Source organism: Drosophila gunungcola (genome assembly GCF_025200985.1).
Source record: "Drosophila gunungcola strain Sukarami chromosome 2R unlocalized genomic scaffold, Dgunungcola_SK_2 000011F, whole genome shotgun sequence".
Lineage (NCBI taxonomy): Eukaryota > Metazoa > Arthropoda > Insecta > Diptera > Drosophilidae > Drosophila > Drosophila gunungcola.
Window position 1 is genome coordinate 2,367,024 of NW_026453169.1, and position 20,379 is coordinate 2,387,402.

At 39.1% G+C, this 20,379-nt stretch overlaps 1 protein-coding gene across 1 annotated transcript; it reads right to left on the reverse strand.

Annotated features, from left to right (window-relative positions):
- Window positions 1-3,607: 3,607 nt before the first annotated feature.
- LOC128255582 (splicing factor U2AF 50 kDa subunit) lies at window positions 3,608-5,070 on the reverse strand. Its single transcript, XM_052985249.1, has one exon. It carries the CDS (start codon window positions 4,959-4,961, stop codon window positions 3,642-3,644), a length of 1,320 nt encoding a protein of 439 aa, XP_052841209.1. The 5' UTR covers window positions 4,962-5,070; the 3' UTR covers window positions 3,608-3,641.
- Between the last annotated feature and the right edge of the window lie 15,309 nt (window positions 5,071-20,379).

Consider the following 20,379-nt stretch of genomic DNA (forward strand, 5'->3'; position numbering starts at 1 on the left):
CCTATTCCGCATTTATTATCGCCGGGTAAACAGTTCAAAACGAAACAAAGCTCTCGAATGATGTCGTTTAATGAATTTTTATCTGCGAAAGGGACGGGTATACTGCGGCGGAGAAAGAGACGGGTAGAGCGGTGTGAAGCAGGCTCTTAGAGGTCATAAAAAGGGTTCACAGACGATTTGCTCGAATTAATTGCGCTGCCATTAACGAAGCGACGTGGAACACTGGAACGGGAATGGGAATGGCAATGACAGCCCGAGTGGGTGGGGAATACCGCCAAAATACCCCTCTTCCCCTTCCCCTCCCCTCTCTTACAGATACTACCCCAAGTGGAAATTTCGGTGAAATTATTCTCGCTGGTAATTTGTTTTTAGCCTTTGTTGTTGACTATGAAGGGGAAATTACGAATTCGCTTGAACTGCACAACAATATTTGTTTATTTGATTTTATTTCGCATGTTTTGTTCTGCTCTTCATGCCCTTAATTTAATTTTTTTCTTGGGCTCCGGAAATGTGAATTGAATTGTGGGTAAACCAAACAAAGCAACAGGTTCTGGTTAATTGAATTCGGGCTCCTGTTCTGAGGGTACAACTTCTCCCACCTTTGAGAACCAGAAAAAGTTTTCAGCATTGATTGCTTGATTTTTGAATATTTCCGAGATTAAATTCTGACCTTTCTGGGTTTTGCAGCCAAAGTCTAGTTCATTAAACCCGCTTTTGTCTCCGAAAATGGCCATGTATCTTAATTAAATCTGTACAAATTGAACACATGCAAGATGCCTATCGCGATCATTAGATGAACAAATTTTTATGGAACCTTTCGTCCGATTGGAGTATCTCTGTATCTTTGGCAAATTTATACGATGCTCGGCCATCTAAACTATCATTAGTGAAACAGAACAAAGTCCTGCAGATCCGACTAATTAAGTTGGATAGCTCGGGGAGATACACAAATCAAATGATGGATACGATAAATAAGAGAACGAGCTTCTGATACCTTTCCCTGCCACCAAATGGAACAATCAAGGCATTTAACAATCGCTTTAAGCGGAAGGCGTTTCTCTGGCAGGAGCCCAATAATTATCTACTACATCATATTCAAATGAAATGATGAGAATGCAATTAAAAATGCATAGAAGCCATCGGTATGGGCGATTGAGGGTTCACTCAACTGTGGCTTTGATTGCTTAATTTCGATTACCTAACATCCCGATCCCCATCCCAATCCCGATTCCGACCCTAACCTCGGTCACAACCGAAGGGGAGAAGTTGCTTGACAAGATTAGAAGTCAATCCAGTTAATCCCCAAAGCGCAGCTGCCAGATCATAAAAATCAACGATGGAAAAACTACAAAATCAAAGAAACCCTTTTGACTTGGACTCCCTTCCTCCGCCTCCAATGCGTCTGGAATTTTTATTGTATCCGCATCTTTATGGGCGTTTATTAATTACCCATCGAGGCATTGATTTTCATGGGACAGCAGCGGCTTCGAAAGAAGTTTCGTCTTTTTCTTATTTTGGAAGAAGCCCAGGGAATGAAAGGTTTGCCTTCAGATCGACTCCTCCGGTGAATGACAAAACTCCAAGGCGTTGAATTAATTTGTGTCAAGTTCTCAGTCTGTTCCTCTCCTGCCTGGCACAATCTCCACCATTTCGATAAAGCGTTTAGTTGTGGTCGTCGTTGCCACTGATAAATCGTTCAGTCTCGAGTTGGGCTTTCAACGCACTTAAAGCTGCACTGGGAAAATAAATTGACATGTTCCAAAAATAATATTTAACCAATTTTCAATTCGGTTGCAGCACAAATAACTTAGCTTTTAAAAATTATGGAATTGTTTGAAGGAATACTATTTACTCAAAATCATAAATATTACCAATTAATAATTGGCATATATATATGATTTTTTAATTTCTTTTCTTTAACGGTATCCTCTTTTTTTAATCGGTTAAAATAACCATTCTTGTCCACATTTATTGTTTTTCCAAATGCTAATCAACAAAAGCTAGATTTATAACATACTATTACTAAATTCGCAAGTTTTAAAACAGTGTTTACAGGGATGGGAATATATTTACAATATGGGATATGGTTGACATAAAATACAAGTTGAGGGCAATAAGTCAGCCAAGCTATTTACAAAATGTGCCTAGTTGGGTGCAGAAATTAACTAACTCTGTTTGCCAGTTTAATGTAGTAATCTTGTCTTTGTAAAGAAAAACTTATTAAAAGAAATAAATTTAAATCTTAAAAATAATTTCTTTCCGTGTCTTAGCCATTTCATTACGCGTACGAGTATTGATGATCGGCTGTCGACCAAATGACCAAAGTTTGAGATAAGAACAGACCCCAAGGCGGATGCTCCGAGAGGCCGAAATGTGAGACCTGAGAAAATGCAACCGTTCGGGGAGATAAGCAGCCCCAGAAGCTTCTCCGTTGAAAGGGCATTAAAAAATTACCTGAGCTCCGGTAATATGCAGAAGGTAGGTGTGAATATGCCCGAGAAATGCCGGCGATAAGGCGTAAAGTTTAAAATTTTAATTAAGCAAGGGCTTTGCCGGCAGGGGAATGTGGAAAATACCCACAACAAGGTCTGCAGAAGGAGGTGTCAGCTCTTGAGCAGCTTTAAGGATTGCAGCTTAAGTCGGTCTGCCTAATTGAATCCGAGGCATGCCCCCTTTGGGGGCGAGAGGCGTGTCCTGGCATCCCAGCCCCAGATATCTCAAAGCGATTTCTCTGGCATTAAGCAGATGATATCATCACAACAACGGAAAACAATAACGAGACGATGCCGGTTCTTTCGCCGGGGATTAAGTTCTTTATCGCAGTCTGGCCTTGGGCACATCAGTTAAGCGATTCAACAGCTGACAAGATGGAATGACTAGCCTCGATATTTGAAGTCGCAGCTTATTTGTGTCAACAAGTTCATTTTATATTTGTACACGTAGTAGTTTAGATTAAATAGTAATAGGTATTAGCTTTCAGTTGAGAATCGAATGAAGACCTTTCCAAGCCTGTTGCATGACCATTTGGGGCAAAACCAACCACTAAATGGAAATGTGCAACAAGGTGTTAAAAAATTAATTTCAAAAAAATAAATTAAAAATTAATTAATACTCTATGATCCTTATTTATTTAATATAGCCTAGTTTCAATTTTTTTTAATCTATGAATAAATCCATATACATTTAACTACTCAATTGGTTGCAAGGGAATTAACCTTTTTTTTATTTTTTTTAACGAAAAAAACACTCAAGCTTACTTAATTAGCATGAAGTTCAAAATCATACATTTCACTTTAAAAAAGTGCAAATGGCGGCTCTACTATAAGGGTACTAATATATTATTTTTAAGAGCTTTGAAATAATGTTATTGGTAATAATAATACCCCCACCGGTCGGTTTCGCCCCACACTTTCCTTTAATTGAAAATTATAAGTTCTATTGTTCTATTAAATAAACTTGTATATAAATTAATAATTCCAGTTATCAACTCTCTTTAACGATTTAGTACTCGATTATTTTGGAAGAGTGCAAAAGTTCATGATAATAATCCCTTACAGTAAAACAAAACACTGCATCGAAAAAGAACTAATTTTAGAATCGGGAAATACTGGTTTTTGAAATCGCATGTATTATTGGATGGATTATTGTAGATCACATGCCAGGTACTTTTCGGGGTCGTAGAACGAGGTCATTACGATGCGCCCGCTGAACTTGCGGCCACTGAGCGCCGCCAAGGCCCTCTGGCAATCCTCCACGGACTCGAACTGGACGAAGACTTTGCCACAGCCCCGCTGCGGAAACTGGCCGATGGGTCGGGGGATCTGGATGCTGCGCACTTCCCCGTACTTGGTGCACTCCTGCTTGATGTCCGAGCGGATGTCCTCGTACTCCTCGTCGTCCAGCAGCTCCTCCGGCAAAACCATGTTGAGGAGACACAGCACCTCGGTGGCTTCGCCAGCGGCCAGAATGGCAGATAGTCCCGGAACCTGCACGGCGGCCAGTGGTCCAGTGGTCGCGTTCTTTCCCCCGGCAATGGAGCGTTGAACCACCAGCTTGCGATCCCCCAGCTGCATGCCATTCAAGCCGGCAATCGCCTGGTCCGTCAACGTGGGATCCAGGTACTCGAAGAAGGCGAAGCCCTTGCTCAAGCGCGTCGTGCTGTCCTTCACCAAATTGAAGCCCCTCAGCTTGCCGAAGGACAGCAGGAGCTCCTTGATCTGGCCTTCGTCCAGGCAAGTGGGCAGACCACCTACGAAGATCTTGTGCGGAGAATCGGGCACCAGGGGGGAGATCACATGGGGTCCAGTTGCGGCAGCGATCGGCGGCATCGTGAAGGTGGTTTGGGGCATTCTGAAATTGGCCGTGAAAATGTCGGACTCCGAAGAGCCAACATTGGCCACCGGCTGGTAGTCGTGCGGTCTCCGGATTTTCAAGGTCTGGCCGCGAAAGGTAACTCCATCGAATTGTAGCGCCTGGGTGGCCTCGTCCATGGACCGGAACTCCAGGAAGGCGAAGTTCTTCTCCAGGTTGGTCTGGCACGACAGCACCGCCCTGCCGTCCGATTGCTGCGAGCCAATGCCGCCCACGGACTTGATCTGCTGATTGAAGAAGTCCATCATGTCCTCCTCCGTGATGCCAAACGGAATGTTACCCACATACAGACGGCGAGCCTGGCGCGTGACCATGGCAATGGAAGCGGACTCCCCCGTGGGCGGGGCATCCGGCACAATCCGCGAGGCTATCTGACCGCTAGCCTGCATGGCTTTGTACTGGACCGGGGTCAGGTGCTCGTAGCCGAGCGGCGGAACGTCCCAGGATGAGGGACCTCGGCCCGGACGTCGTTCCAATCGAAATTTCTCTACATAAATCGTATCGGAGCGGGTAGGTCGGGAACGAGAATTGGAACGCGAACGCGAACGCGAACGCCAAGGCTTGTCATTCTCAGTGCGACGACGACCCATGGTTTTGAAAAATATCCACAAAATAGAGATTCTTCCAACAAAAGGTATAAATGCAGTGAATGTTCCCAATCAATTTTTGACAACTCGGAAAAGGTTGTCAAAAAGTAGAGTGGATAGTACGCAATGTGACCGTACTTAAGCATACAATAGAAAGTACAAATAGTACTGCTTAGGTGTTTCCTTCATATCCTTTCATATCTTATACTAAAGCCTATAGGTTTAAGAAATTAATGGATTTCACAAAAACATATATTAATAAACAAAACTCTTTCCAGAATGTTTTTTTTTAGGCGGCTTTTCATTGTATTTTCAAATAAATAGTTAAATCATTAAAATCATTTAATTTTTTATTAAAATATATAATAATTCTTCATTTATTTTGAAAAGGATTTTTGGTTTTGAAAACAAAAACACAAAAGGTATAAATGCAGTGAATTTTCCCAATCAATTTTTGACAACTCGGAGAAGGTTGTCAAAAAGTAGAGTGGATAGTACGCAATGTGACCCTACTTAAGCATAGAATAGAAAGTACAAATAGTACAACTATTCATATCCTTTCATATCTTATAATATGGTAATTATTAAGCCTATAATTTAAGAAATTAATGGATTTCCGAAAAATATATTAATAAATAAAACTCTATACAGAATGTTACTTTTATGGCGGCATTTCATGATATTTTCATTGCCAAATAAATAGGGGAGCTTAGATTTAGATTCACTACACCAGTTTATTTCGAATATATAATAATTCTTTATTTATTTTGAAAATGATTTTTGGTTGCGTCTTCACTTGTTTATAGTTTTGTAAACCTTAAACGCCATTTAAACCGGTCGAAGTATTGTCCCCGATCCAACAAATTTATCAACAAATTTAATTATTTAAATGCCAAGGGCTTGCTGAAAGGCACAATTAAGTCGTTTATCATGAAACCGAATAGTTTTAAGCTCTTATTGTGATTTGTATATATCTTTCGACAGAAAAACATATCTACGTATCTGCGGGTGCATTTCCACCGAATTATCGTAATCATCATAATTTTCGTTAATATCGCCAATCAATTATAATTAATTGGCAACGGCTAGCCCGCAGGCAGAATAAATAGAGAAGAAGCAATTTGTTAGGGAATGCTTTTTGGGTTCGTCAATAGAGCTGCGTGTGTCTCCATCGCAATGTGTGGTCTTTCCAGTTCATCTTCCCTCAGGGGTTCTCTCCAGGGATAGGAAGAGGTCGCAGGGAACTCATTCCCTGGAACGTCATTCCTTGGAAACGCGACAACGACTTCATTTGGAACCGAGGGGCGGCTCAATTAATTCAAAAAAGGCGACACAATAAAACTGTCAACCCAGATCGGACAAAAGAGGGACATCAAACTTAGGGTTAGGGTTCTATTCACGGAAAAAAGTATTTTTTTGAATAATTAAATATATAAACGTAGATAAAAAAAGATCAATATCAAGTTGTTCTAAAACTTTTATTGTTAATTTAAGTTATACATATGCTTCATTATTTTTTAAGCACTTACTTACAATGTTTTTAGATCAATTTTAATGCCCTTTATGCGACTGATTAAATTATTTTACAATTTCAGTTAATGCAATGCAAATTTGTATTTTATAAAAGTATTTTCAACCTAACGCAAAAGTTTTTCCCTCAGTATAGCTCCTATTTCCCCCACCCCACGTAAGTATATCCTCTATAAACAACTTTGTCAGACCCAATCGCAAGTGATAATTTATATCCTCGATCCTCGATCACCGACTGAGCCACACGATCTCCTGCGGTCTACGAACCGCGATCCTTTGTGGAGATGCAGGCATTTTTATCCCATCAACCAGGATAATGGTCTACTGTTTAATGGCTATTTGATGGCCATACGATCGCGCACAGATAAAAAGATACAGTCCCAGTCATGATTCAATGCCAATTTGACACTTGAAAGGAGATGGAGGGGAGCATAGTAAAATGCAATCTCTGTCCGGCATTAAGCCTAAATTAAATATATTTCATCCAGTGTCCAAAAACCAATTAATTCTTTGTTCGGGCGTTTGGGTTCGTTGTTGCTGTTGCTGGTGTTCCAATGGCCAGAACCTGTCCACATGCCTGACAAATGCAATTAATTTGTCCATTTAAATTCCGGCAACGTGTCCCCGCCCGTTGCCTTCGGCTCCGACTTTCTGACATAGTGCCCAGAAGATGACGAGCCCCTCCGTTTTTTCGATCCCAAATTTCGATTTTGGCCTTTCATTTGAACAATATCGAAGGCGATAAATTAATTTTTTCTTAAACACACAAACCACTCAATAAAAATTCATAACAGATTGTGCCACGTTTGAGTTTTGGCCACATGCACGAAATTGTAATCAGTTAAGAGGCAAAAGTTTTGGTTGAAGTTGAAATTCTTTGGATGTGTGGGAAAAAAAATAACGATAGCTACAGTGTTGAAGAGAAACATATATATAATTGTTAACAAAACTTTTTGTATTTTGTTTTACAAGTACAAAACCAAATTGATGATTTTTAGATCCCATTTAGGTTATTAGATTTTTGATTTGGTTATTATAAATAAAATAAACAACATCCCAATACAACAGAAAAATGGTTAAATTTTAAATTTGTATAAATATAAACGTGTCATATACTGAGCTTTTTATGAGAAAGTAGAAAAAGCAGGAATAAAGTTTTAATACCGAATTCTGAAACACTTTTTTCAATAAATAATTCGCCAAATATCTTTCTTTTATCTTATATGAAAAATGTTAGTTACTGTGCTAAATAAATTTGTTAGCCAGGAGCTACCTAATTGCATTAGTCGTGCGCGATATTAATAACGTTTTCCAACAATTTCAATAGGTTTCAGTTTAATGTTTAATGATACACATAATTTTAGCACAAATTTTGTATTTCCTTATTTGCACTTTTAGTTCTTTCACAATAGTTTTTTTATTAACACATGTATTTTTACATAAACATGTTACGCATTCGAACATATTTTTGTATTGTTAATTACGCTCTCTATAATTTTATTGTGGTGAGCCACTAGATGGCGAACCACGGGACTATTTGTTTAAATTGCAGTATTTATTTTAAAACGTACAAAAATAATTTGCAATAGTTTGTTTTCAATGCTGTTTTTCTTGTGTGTTGTTGCCTTTATTTGTGTGACTTTTAAAAACAACACTGGCATATTATCGGAAAAAATGGGGACCGCACAGTTGAAAGAATTTGTGTTTGGTAGAGTTCGTGGGATAGATTGAGATTAATATTTATACGTTTTGAGTGACCCCGAGGCTTGAGGCAAATTTGTGTGGGCGGATGGAAGTCCTCTGTTGCGGTCAAAACTCTTTCCACGAATTTGGGACAACAAATAAAAAGGAGGACAAATAATTTTATAATGAACTTTGGGCTCGGGCCGATTTCATTGATGGGTTCGTTTTCGGTGGCTCCAATTGATTTGTGGCCTTAAGCGTGTGAACGTGATTTTATTATCAAATATTGTCCATGTCGTGTTAGTTTTAGTAAATTAAATAAATCATCCAATGGCAAACAGCAAAAAGTTTTCTGTCCGAATTCGGTTTTGTCAACAACAGCATTTCAATTTATTTTCTGATGAATCAACAGAAAATAAAAAGCAATCACGAAATATAAAACAGAATAATGAAAGCAGAAATAAAACAATTTTAGCATACAGCTTTTGCCCTTTGCCCAGATGTGGCTGTCTCTTTTTTATTACTTCTCCTCTCCCTCGCTCCATAAATATCTCTCGAGTGCATCCGCAACTACTTCAGATTACAGATTTCAGCATAACAATTTGTTTTTTCTCTCGTGTTATTTTGCTTTGCTTTTTTTATAAAGTTTTATGCAATTTCTCGACAATTTGTCGGAGGCTGCTTCTCGTGCCATCGCTTCATTCTTCAGTTTGGGTGAGGAATTTGCATCATAAATTGTCAGAAATGTCATAAAAAATAAATATATTTGTACATACTGCTGTATATACAATCCTTTCGTTCTTTGTTTTTGGCATCGCAAAAGGAGGCGAAGCAGACTTTATTTGAGGGTAGGGATTTTTTGGGAGGACATTGACATTCAGCTGGTTCTTCGTAATTTTATTTCACTTCACATCAGAGAGTTCTCCCTCCATTTTTTTCAGGGGTCACTCACAGTGTGATGCAATTGAGCCCGAAGACACCGCTCCCTAACTCCGGTTTTGGGCGAGAAAAGGGAATTCCTAATGATATTGTGGCCCCAATTATCTGCTTAGAGTTGGCCAAAGGGATGTGTAATGCATTTAGCTGAAATGCAATCACAACAGATCAGCAAGGGCGTGCTAACTTTAATCAATTAGATTCTCAGGTTCAACGTTTTTGGGTAAAAAGCTGTAAACTAATCTAACACATTGTAAAACAAAAATGAACGTTATAGTTGCATTACCAGAAACATTTATACAAGTAATTTTTTTTTAAATTGACCAAATGGATTTTTAGAATTGATTCTAAACGAATTTTAATTCAGATTCGGGTTTAACAAATTCGCAACATTAACAAATTGTCTCGAAAAAATGTTATATTCAGACAACAACTCTTGAGACTTGAATTGTTGTTCGTATTATATCATATCCCTTTCCCTCTAATCAGAAATAAAATAAATTAGTGGTTATCGCTTGAACGCAATCTAAAAACTTTCAAAGATTTACTGATTCAGTTAGTGATTCAACCCCCTTAAACAATGGCTGCTTAACAATTGATGTGGAAATTTTCATAACTATTCGACTTCGAACGACCAGTGCTTAAGTTGATAGTTTCCATTTTCATTTTCCCTTCGATTCTGAAAGAAACTATGTCAAAGTCGATGTGTTGTTTCAACCCCAGTGACAAGCCGCAAATGCCATTAAATGGAATGCCCCACCAGTTTCGCCATGCATCCCAGATTTGTGGGGTCTTCTCCCCTTGCTGCATTTACAAAATTTATATCCTCCCCTTTGGAATTTAACCCTTGAACGCTTCTCCTCTGAAATTGATTTCTATGCAATTGTTGTCTCGCTCAAAGACTTTGAAGGAATTTATGTTTATGTTTTTCCCTCGGCCATTCTGCCCGACATCGTTATAATTCAATAACCGGATTCCTTCCCTTCTTGGGGGAGACCCTGCTCCAGTCGCTTCCCTTTGTCTCGGACAATGCGTTAAAATCAATTCAGAATTTATGCACTTTGGCTGGGTAATTTATTTTATGAATGTTTAATAATCTGTGCACTGAGTAAATTTATGACAATCGCATGTTAATTGCCTGCTTGGCGCCGATATGTCAGTCAACAAGAAGGGCCAGGAAGGGGTTGCTTTGCCCGTGGTCGATTGCTGGGGTTATTGTCACCCGACAACTGAGCTTAGTCGAGTCGAGTCGCTCATTTTGTTTACATTCAATTTCATAAGTGGCAGTCCAGGGGGATATCCCTGGGTTGGGTTGGTAAGTGCTCTATTGACCAGTGTTGACTCTGGAAGCCCCAACCACCCCCTGGAATCCTTGGGATGGGACACATAAGCACTTGGCTGACATGCTGAACACCTCGTTAGAACGCCCTGCTGACGAATATCGATTGAAATTTCCATCAGCCATTTAGTGAGGGGGAAAATATGGGGATGGACGAGCCAAACTTTCTCAGTTAAATATATGGTCTAGAAATCAACAGAAATTTGTGGCTTACTTAAACAAAAAGTCCACATCGTTTAGTTTTAGCTTTCAATAAATAATGGCAACGAATTTAGATATGTCTGCTGCTCTTAAAAACAAATGGTGTGCATTATGGGATAAATAAATTCAACAACTATCTACAACATCGATATCAATAAAGAGCTGACGCTAATATTGTATACTTTCATAATCTTATATTTGAAAAACTTACTTGTAAATTATACAAATTATAATGAAACAGAATACTCGTAAGAAATACTGAGTAATTAAAAATGTTTAAATTAGACTCTTGGTACAACTTATATAGTGCAAGCAATCAAAACAAAAACTACGAAGATAATTCTGGAAAATTGTTAAGACATTAAATACATTAATACTAGTAAGTAATATAAATAATTAAGATATTAATTACATTTGTAGTTATATTGCAAAGTTATAATTGAGTTTAGAAAAAAAAAGGAAATTTAAACTTAATGTGGTAAAAACTTGCAAGTAAATTATACAAATTATCAAGCTTTTAAATACATAAGCGGTTGTAAGTTGTATAATTTATTTAAATAATATAATTATAATAAGAGTAATATATAATCATATTTGTTGAACAGTTATATTTAAACTTAAAAAAAATATACATTATATAAGTATTTTTTAATTTAATGTAATAAAAACTTACAGGTAAATTTTACAAATTATTAAGATAATAAAACTAGTGTTTGTAAGTAATACAAATTATTAAGGTATTTAAACATTAATGTTAATTAAACTTTACGGAGTTTGGTAAATATATATATTATGTCAAACCAAAAAGTCAAAAAAGTCTTAATTATTCAAAAAAAAAGTTAAAATTTATAATTTTTGTTTAGGTTATTAAAGGCTAATATGTTTAAGAAGGTAAACAAATGTTTGAGAACAGGTATTTCTTTTCTAGTCTATTGCCGCTTTGAACAAACGGAATTCGTTAAGAGCACCCTAAATTCTTCTGTCATTCACCTAACCAACTTCTCAAATACAAACTGAAGCTCCTCTGACTAGTTGGTGACCCACTTGGAGCTCGTAAATCGCCGGAACTACTGCATTGCCAACCATCATAATCTTCAACTCGGAACCAAAAGCGACACTTGTTTGTCTAAGCGCTGTCGCGTGGCAACCTCTGACCTCTGACCCCTGCCCTCTGTCCTGCGTCTTTTGGCCCTGTCTCTCGGTATTTTCTGCTTTTCCTCGTGATCTCTTGGCTGAGGCAAATTTGCGGCACTCGCAGTGGAAAGACCACCAGCAACTTTGAAGAGCATGATTTATGAAAGCTCTACACATCATAAGCGAATGCGTTTATCATTTTTTACACTCGAATCCGAAGCTGAGGCTGCAACTTGGCTAAAATCTTGAAACTGGCGACGTTGACAAATGACACAAAACAGGCGGCAAATCCCGAGCCCCCAAAGCCTGGAAATCCGCCCAAAGCACTGGCGCTGCTCTTAATTTGATCTCTAGATTCAGCTTCAGCACGTGCATCCGGATTCCGGACAGGAAAGATATTCCTCTAGTGGCGTCATTAAATATGCAATAGATTCCTCCGCTCCTTCCAACTTTGTTTTTGTTTCTTTTAAAGCATTTGGCCAGTCAGTGTCGCATAAATTATTCTGTTAACAAGTTGTGTCAACATCATCATTAACAACAACCACTACAACTACACTGCGGCACATCTCATTGTCGGCCGGAGTCTGAGTCTGAAATGTGAGACGACGACAGGGTCCGCATCGGGTGAAACTTTTTATATTTTTCCTCTTCTATTGGCTAATGGGAAACATGTGTTGCCGCAAAAAGTTGGACATGCGAGTTGGCCGGGGGATTCGAGGCAAGAACGGAGACACATCATTTGCAATGGAAATGGAAGTGAAGGTGAAATTACGAGCCTCTAAATAATCCAGTTTCCAGTTGCGAAATATAAAACCGATGTAATTTATAAAGAAATATATATTTTTAAGCTCTGTCAATCATAACGACTTAGAGCTGCACTGAGCTAACTTTAATGTTTGGTCAGTTTACGAACAAATTGTTTGCAGTGTTCTTATTTTTAATGTGTTAAATGCAATAAAACACCCAGAAGAAGTTGAGTGGAATTTTGCCAACTAAATCTGAAATGCAATTTTATTTTTAGTGTAGCAAATTGAATAAAGTTGACAACATCAATACCAGTTCTCTAGCCAAGTCATAAAAGCTTTTCCTGCTCTCCTCTTGCCTAATAGAATTTTTTTTTGAATTCCACGAAGCTAAAATACTTTAGGATTTTATGCAGCTCCCCCACAATTTCCAACGTAACCAATAGCCAATTCGACACTTGACCATTCCACGCACAACCAGGCAAACTTCCTCCCTCTTGCTAGCGATAGTCCAAACCCAGAGGATGTCAACGAACGAGGGAAGTTCGTTCTTGGGCTCGGTTTACCCATTTGTGGATAGTTCAGGCATGACCAAAGTCGCGAAAAGACGGTGCCTTGTTGGCTTCTAGGCAATTATCGGCAATCGCAGAGGAAGCGATCCCAAGAAACATAAGTCAAAATTCCCCGACTTCTCCGGCAATAGCTACAAAGTGGAAAACAAAGCGAGGCGCCTGAGCGGTGGCGATTACCGTTTACGATTAGAGCGAAAAGTGTCAGGCAAATAAAGTGGGCAAATATGAATCATATTCTCCGATCGGGAAGCCGACTTCCTGGTCAAAAAGCTCGCAGCCCGAGAGCCAGTCAATGGCTAATTGGATTTCCCGAATAGACTCCGCAGCCGAGGATGAGGATTGGGCCAGCCATGCTCTTAACAATAAATGTGTGGCCGAGGAGATTCTGTTTTTCGCTGGCCATTGTCAAAGGGTCTCCTACTCGCTGGCCGGCTTTGTTACCCTCGGACACTCTGGCATAAAGTGAAATTGTGCGTAAAATTCGTTGGTCACGTTTCCACGTCTGTTGACAATTGTTTTTGCCCGGCTCTGTTGTGTTTTCTACCATTAAACGCGTGCACATGTTGCCCCATCCCCTTCAGCCCTCCTCCATTCATCTATACTTAGATGGCTGCAGTTCGTGTCATTTCCAATGTGTGGTCCCAGCACTTTAAAAAATACTTTACCAATTTAAGTAAATCTTTTAAATATTGTGCATTTAAGAGAACTAAAACGAAGTTGTCAGCAAATATATAAATAAATTATGAACACAGTGCATTCAAGCAAAATCCAACGAGTTGCAAGACATTTCCTAATATTAAAATGAAATATATTTGCAATGACTTTCACTATCAGATAAATATCTTGGCCAAAGTACAGCCATCATTTTTCTGAGTGCAGTTCCCTCTGGTGACTTGACTGCAGCTAATCTTTTGTTTAGATGTTACATGGCACAAAGGACGGGAAGAGCGTGGAGGGAAAAGGCACAGGAACCGGACTAGCTCCCGCTGAGGCCTCAAATTAGGCACAAATTTCACTGGCCGAGTGTCAATTCTGATCATATCTGGGACGCACTCGGGCCAAATTGCACTGGCGACAGGGAACAGACAGAACATTGCCGGAACGAGATGGGTCAGGGGATATGTGGAAAGGAGGAATAGGGCGGGGAAAGAGGGACACACCTTTCTGCCGGATCTAAGTTTCAAACACATTACCAACATTTTGCTAACTAGGGGACAATAACAATGTGCTGTTTATTGGCACCGGAACTAATTGAGTTTAGTGCCTGTTTGTCTAAATTCTTCAATTTAATTAAAAGTAAACTGGTTTGTTACATAAATCGTTAAATTAAGTGTATATGTAATATATTTTAAGAAACTTATGTGACTTAAAATCAATTTGGAGTTGAAAAACAATCACAAAAAAAGGAAAGGTAAAGGTTAGGAACCGTTAGGGTCACAAAAGGTCAATTGAAGGAGGCTTTAGACCAGAACAAACAGCAGAGTTAAACGCAAAAGCAACAGGAAACAGAACAGCCCTTGAAGAAATCCTGCTACACTGACCAACAAGCCGAGAAGCACTAAGGAAACTTGAAGTGAGTTAAAGGTTCGGTTTGCGCCGGTGGTTGGCGGAGTGAAGTGGCTTACAAAGGATTGCGTTGCCAGGAAGCAAGGTTTATTGTGCAACACCGCAGCAGCAGAAGGAATCCCACTCAGTTCAGCCCATCCCATCCCGAACCAAGCCAAACCAAACCAAACCGTGTAAACCAAACGTAAAGCACACACATACTCTGTCTCCGTTCCCCTTATGTCTGTCACTTGGTCCCCTTTTCCTTTTTCCTCCCACACCCCAGTTACTTACAACGCTATTTTTGGTGTATATTATGACCCGCCTTTAGTCAGTGCTGACCATTTTGATGTTAATGTAGCCAATTTTTTGGTTATTGTTTATTTTTGAACTTTTTTTCACTGACAGTCAAGAATCATGAACATATATACAAATTTAATTCAGTTTCGCATAAGAGCTGTTAAAAAATTCATTAATTAATGAATTAATCTTTCACTTCGAACCTTTTTAAACCTATAGTAACAACTTCAAACACCAGTTAACTGAGGAAGTGAATTATATTTTAAAAATTTCATTTCTTAAAAGATTTTAATATTCATATGACTCTCATTTGTACTTGAAAAACATAATTTAGCTACTTTTTGTAATACTAAAAGCACAACACTGTCTCGGGAATGATAAATGAGGGAAAATGTGAGAGGGGTAAGAGGGATAAGGAGAAGGACAAGCCGTGAGCAGTTGGTCGAGTGAAATGCAAAAATTATTGCAAAATGTTTTTATGACGAATGAAATATTCGTTGACTCTGGCTTGGGCTTCTCGCCCACGTTAAATCGGCAGAATACCCCCAACAATCCAGTACTTTCCCGTTTTCTCCACTCTTTTTCATATTTGTTGTGTTATTTCCCCGCACGATTTTTTTTCCCGGATCGAAGCTTTTTTTTGCGAGATTGAAACGCGTTCACTGGTGTGGGTGTGTATCCGTACGACGTTGCTGTGATGTCCGTCCTGCTGAATCTGCAGCTGTGTGTCGATTTTTAAGCTTTTGGGCATTTTATTTGTTTTAAATAAAGGCAACCAGAAGTAATGAAAAAGCAGGAATCAGAAATAAATTCTGTGCATGTTAAGGAAATGTCCTCCGGAAACGAAAAAGTCACGAATTCGCTATGCTCTCTATACTATACAGTTTATCATTAAATTATTTTTTTTGAAGCTAAGTTTCATTAAGAAACATCACCTGATTGATGTTGCCTTATTATCATTTAGTTTATTATTATTATTTAGGAAAAATCAAACGTAACTGCATACTAGGGTAACCAAAATATTTTATTCTGAGAATAAAGACAAAAAAAAAACATAATTGAGAACAAAAAATTAGGAATAATGCGATGTTATTTAATGCTTCCTTATATATGGTTTCCCATTTATTGGACTCAGTGAATCCTATAATCTCCTTAAATTTTTTTCATAAAAAGATTTTAGATTCTGAGTTTCAGTTGAAGTAACTTCCTGTAATAGCAAATAAACATTATTGTTTTTAATTTTCCTAATTTAACTTGGTTTTCAATTTGCTATTTAAAAGAAAAGCTGGTCTATCAGCAGGTATATGTTTTCCTGACTGCCCCAGACTTTGCTCAAGGGATGTGGTCAGGACAAGGAGCCACGCCCACCCGCACCGACGAACTGAGCCACAGATACAAATACAGACACTGAGACCGAAGGACACACGAGCCGCCAAACAATTGTCCCCCACAAGCAAAATATTTGTATTAAATAAAGCCAGGCCAGAGTTGAGAGTTGAAAGACGGGGGCCTGACTTTGCATACAACTTGCGGAATTTAATGTAGCCTGCGGACATGGCAATGCGACTCGAGGACACTGGCGAAAAAAAAAAAGTGTAATGAAATGAAATAAAATAAAACAAAACGGAGCGAAGTTCGGCCGATGCGAGGCGTAAAAAATACAATAAAATTCGAACATGAAAAGCCTATTTAAAATGCTGACATACGAAATGCGAAGGAACCGACACTTGAGGGCGCCACTGTGCAAGTGGGCGGTGTGAGCGGTGTGGGCGGAAATCGGAATGTGGGAAGTGGGAAATGTCAGAGAGGAAAAGGAAAGAAGGAATAAGGACCTCGGCGGCATTACCATAAAATGGAAACAAAAGGCGCAAGCACAACAAGATCCACTTGACTCCCTGCGCCACCGAAATCCCCACCGAGAATGCGAAAATATGAAAATTGAGTGAGAATATGTAAATGTAATGAAATATTGTTTTCACAGAGGGAAAGTGGCATAGTCGGAGGACTTCGCACATGACGTCCCCGGCTCAACTCCTCAATCCTTGCCCTCCAGTTTGGCCAAAAATTTATGCGTAACAAGTCGTTGCTCCATTTATCATTTCGCCCCGTGATTTACACTCTCGCTTTTGTTTTTTGTCTCGACTTGCAGCACTCCTTCTGGCCAAAATAAAGGAGAGGAGTGAGTAGTATCCTGACGGACTAGCTGGGTGAGTGACTGACTATCTGTCTGAGTATTGCAGCCGGTTGGGGGCGAAGGACTGTTATTTAAATTATGAAAATTATTCAAACCGCAAATGGAATCATCATCATCAGTTATGAGAGCCCACAAATGGCAGCCCTTCCTCAAGGAGTGCGAGGTTTCTCAATCAGACCGAAAAGATAATCCACAAATGGCAATCAGAAAAACGAGGCCCATTTATATAAAAAATGTGAACAGATTTCGGTTATTTTGTTCGTGGTCCACAATGAAATGGACTGAAACTTTGGTAACGAGGAGTTAACCCATCAAGCTGTGGATTATCAAAAGTTGTTGGGAAATTGATTTGGTTTAGCTTCTCAGGAGGCATTTACACATCAAAAAGTAGGCGTCCAAGCAATGTTTATCTATCTGCCACTGAAAAGTGGGTTTCCTTGGATTATCTTAATTTCTTTCAAATTGTTTCTGTGACACAGCTGCAAAATGCGTTTGTCGCATCAAAACGTGCTATTAATTATTACCACTGGCAGGCAATTCACAAATAACCGAGAGATATTCAATCTACGCCACGTTTCTAAACTGTCAGAATGCATAAAATGTGGTCATTTGGGGGAGGGGAGCTCAAATAAATTAAATGAATGTTAGCCCCAATTCGAAACGTCATTAATAAATCCCAGAGCAAACCCATCCGAAATCAGACGTAAGCAATGTTTGTGCAAAATGACATTTGACCAAAATGTTTGCAACACACACCGGCATAGACATACGAATGAAAAATGCTGGAATTATTTTGTTTGTCAGCTCGTAAATGGACCCAAGACCTCAGCTGGAGTGGACGAAGTGCATAGATGGATGTACAGATATTTACGTCTAATGAGTTAATTCAATTAAGAAGCCAAGCAGCAGCATAAATGATGAAGAGAGGGAAGGCGGAATGGCAGGTGGAGAGACTAGAGACCACCGCATGCGAGTTGCAATTTGACAGTTTTCAATTAGTCAAAGTGTCATTGGGTCATGAAAAGTCAGAGAGGTCAGCCTCCGTCCGGATTTTCCAACCTGCCGCCCTCTCTGTCCTGTCTGACACAGTTGTACTTAACGTACCTGCTTTTCAGCAGGCATCGAATTCGGAATGTCCTTTTAGGGAACATCAAGGTAACATTAAGTGATAGATTTATCTAGGTTAAATGACACTTAGATCGAAGCACTTATTGAGGACAAAAATCAATCAATTGCATTGTTGTCAAATTAATATCAATACTAATTTGCACCACATTAAAATAAGAAATTAAATTACAATAGTGTGACCAACATCAAATTTTTACTTACTAGTGTGACCAAGTCCACGACTATCTGTTCTTTGTTCTTGCTGATTCTGATTCGTGCCCAGGCTCACTTCAATTAGCTCATTGACACAAATGTGAAATAAATAAAACTAGGAAGAGTGAGTGGACTTGGGAGTTTTGAAGGAGGTCAGGCTTAATCCAGTGCTGTGGAGTCAGATCAGACGGATAGACATACCCTCTGCCAACTCTGGGTGAATTATTCAAGAATACACCTAGGCAAGCAAATGAATGGAAAGAAAAAAGATGAGGGGGTATTAAAATCGACATAGCTAATTTAATGAGTTTCCTTCTCGGTTTGCTTTCTCCCTCTTGCTTTTGGTAAGAGAAAAGAGGTCCCCGGAGGCAAAAATAAACACTCGAGCGTTAATGCACCAAATATTTAATTTATACTTACATCAACATTGGACAACCTTGGGTCCAAATGTTTTTATGGCCAGCCGGACGGCAGATGGCGATGATGAAGTGTGATGATGAGCGAATTCGAATGTGGCCGGATGATACGAATGGGTGGCGAAAAACGCCAAAGGCGCCAACTTCTGACACGGCCTCAGTGGGAGGCTAATAAAAATCAAATATGAAGGCATTCCTGAAGTGGGAAAGGCGTTAGTCCAGGTGGAAGGACATCATGAACATGCTGCTCACTTGGCCAAAAGCATTTTGAGTTATAAGCTGCCTCGGGGAGACAAGCTTTTCTACAGACAAAAAAATAAAACAACAAACAGCTATAGTGGCGTTGACAAAATATGTTGTATATTTAATAGCGTGATAAAATTTTTTTTTTTTTTTAATTTATTTTTTTTTACTTTAAACTATTTAAAAAGTTCATTGTCTGATTGTATTTAAATCAGTCTAATGCAAATCGAAAAATCCAGTCCAAATGTATTGTTAAGGTGAACTATTTCTTTTCGCATTGTAACATCCCAAATAGTATATTTTAAAATCTTAAAACAGTAAAAAAAAAACTTCCTATAAAAAATCAGCCTTTATGTCCTATTTCAGCAGTTTGTTTTCTGTGGAACTTACCCCGACCCTGCGGCTTTAGGTTGCCATAACAGAGAGACGAGCAAAAAATCAACAATCATGGGGGCGGAAGGTCGAAAAAAAGGCGGGGCTCGGACCTAAACCTGAAGCACGTGGCGATAAAGAAGACATTCACGGCACTTTGTTCGAACATTAAGTGGATTTAATGTAAACTTTATGTTTTCCTTAGGTTACGTGGTCGATTTCCGTTTTATTGCCTTAATTAAAAGGTCTTCCTTTTCCCCAACCAGCCTGCCTCCTGCCACCCTGCAATCAACAATATTTATGACTATTTGAAATATTTATTTGCCCTTATGCCATTTTATGGGGGTAGGGATACGTATTCCAACATCCATCCCAGGTGAGCTCCTCTTTCTCTTCCGCTTCTCCCCCGACAGCCATCAATTGGAAAATGCGCTGGGCACAAAAATTAAAATCGCATTAAATTTGATGTTGGGGAAATTGTTATGGGCTCCGAGAAAACATGGACTGAGATGGTTGTGTAATGCAAGACACTAGATAAGGGAAGTATTAGGGATTACCCTTGGGCATCGTCATCTCCATAAAAATAAAATGAATTCAAATTAATTTTGGATATTAAAACCTTGGTCAGCCAAGTTAATAGTGTGGATTACATAATGATCGCATCAACACCTTTGGCCAAGAATCACACCTGTCTATGGCAACTCTGGCACCTGGGTGGGTGTTTACAGCCGCGAGACTTATTTAGAGATCAGTCCATAAATCCACGCCATAAATCGACCACGCAATTCGCTGAGCTCGCTTACAGATTACGAGGCTTTCTCGAGCTCTGTGTAAAGGGCATCAAAAGCTTATCTCCAGCAGATAAAAAGATAACAAATAAAGAGCGTTCAAAG

Bases quoted from the DNA above. Each gene is read 5' to 3' on its own strand.
- LOC128255582 (XM_052985249.1), bottom strand. From the start codon at position 4,961: ATGGGTCGTCGTCGCACTGAGAATGACAAGCCTTGGCGTTCGCGTTCG.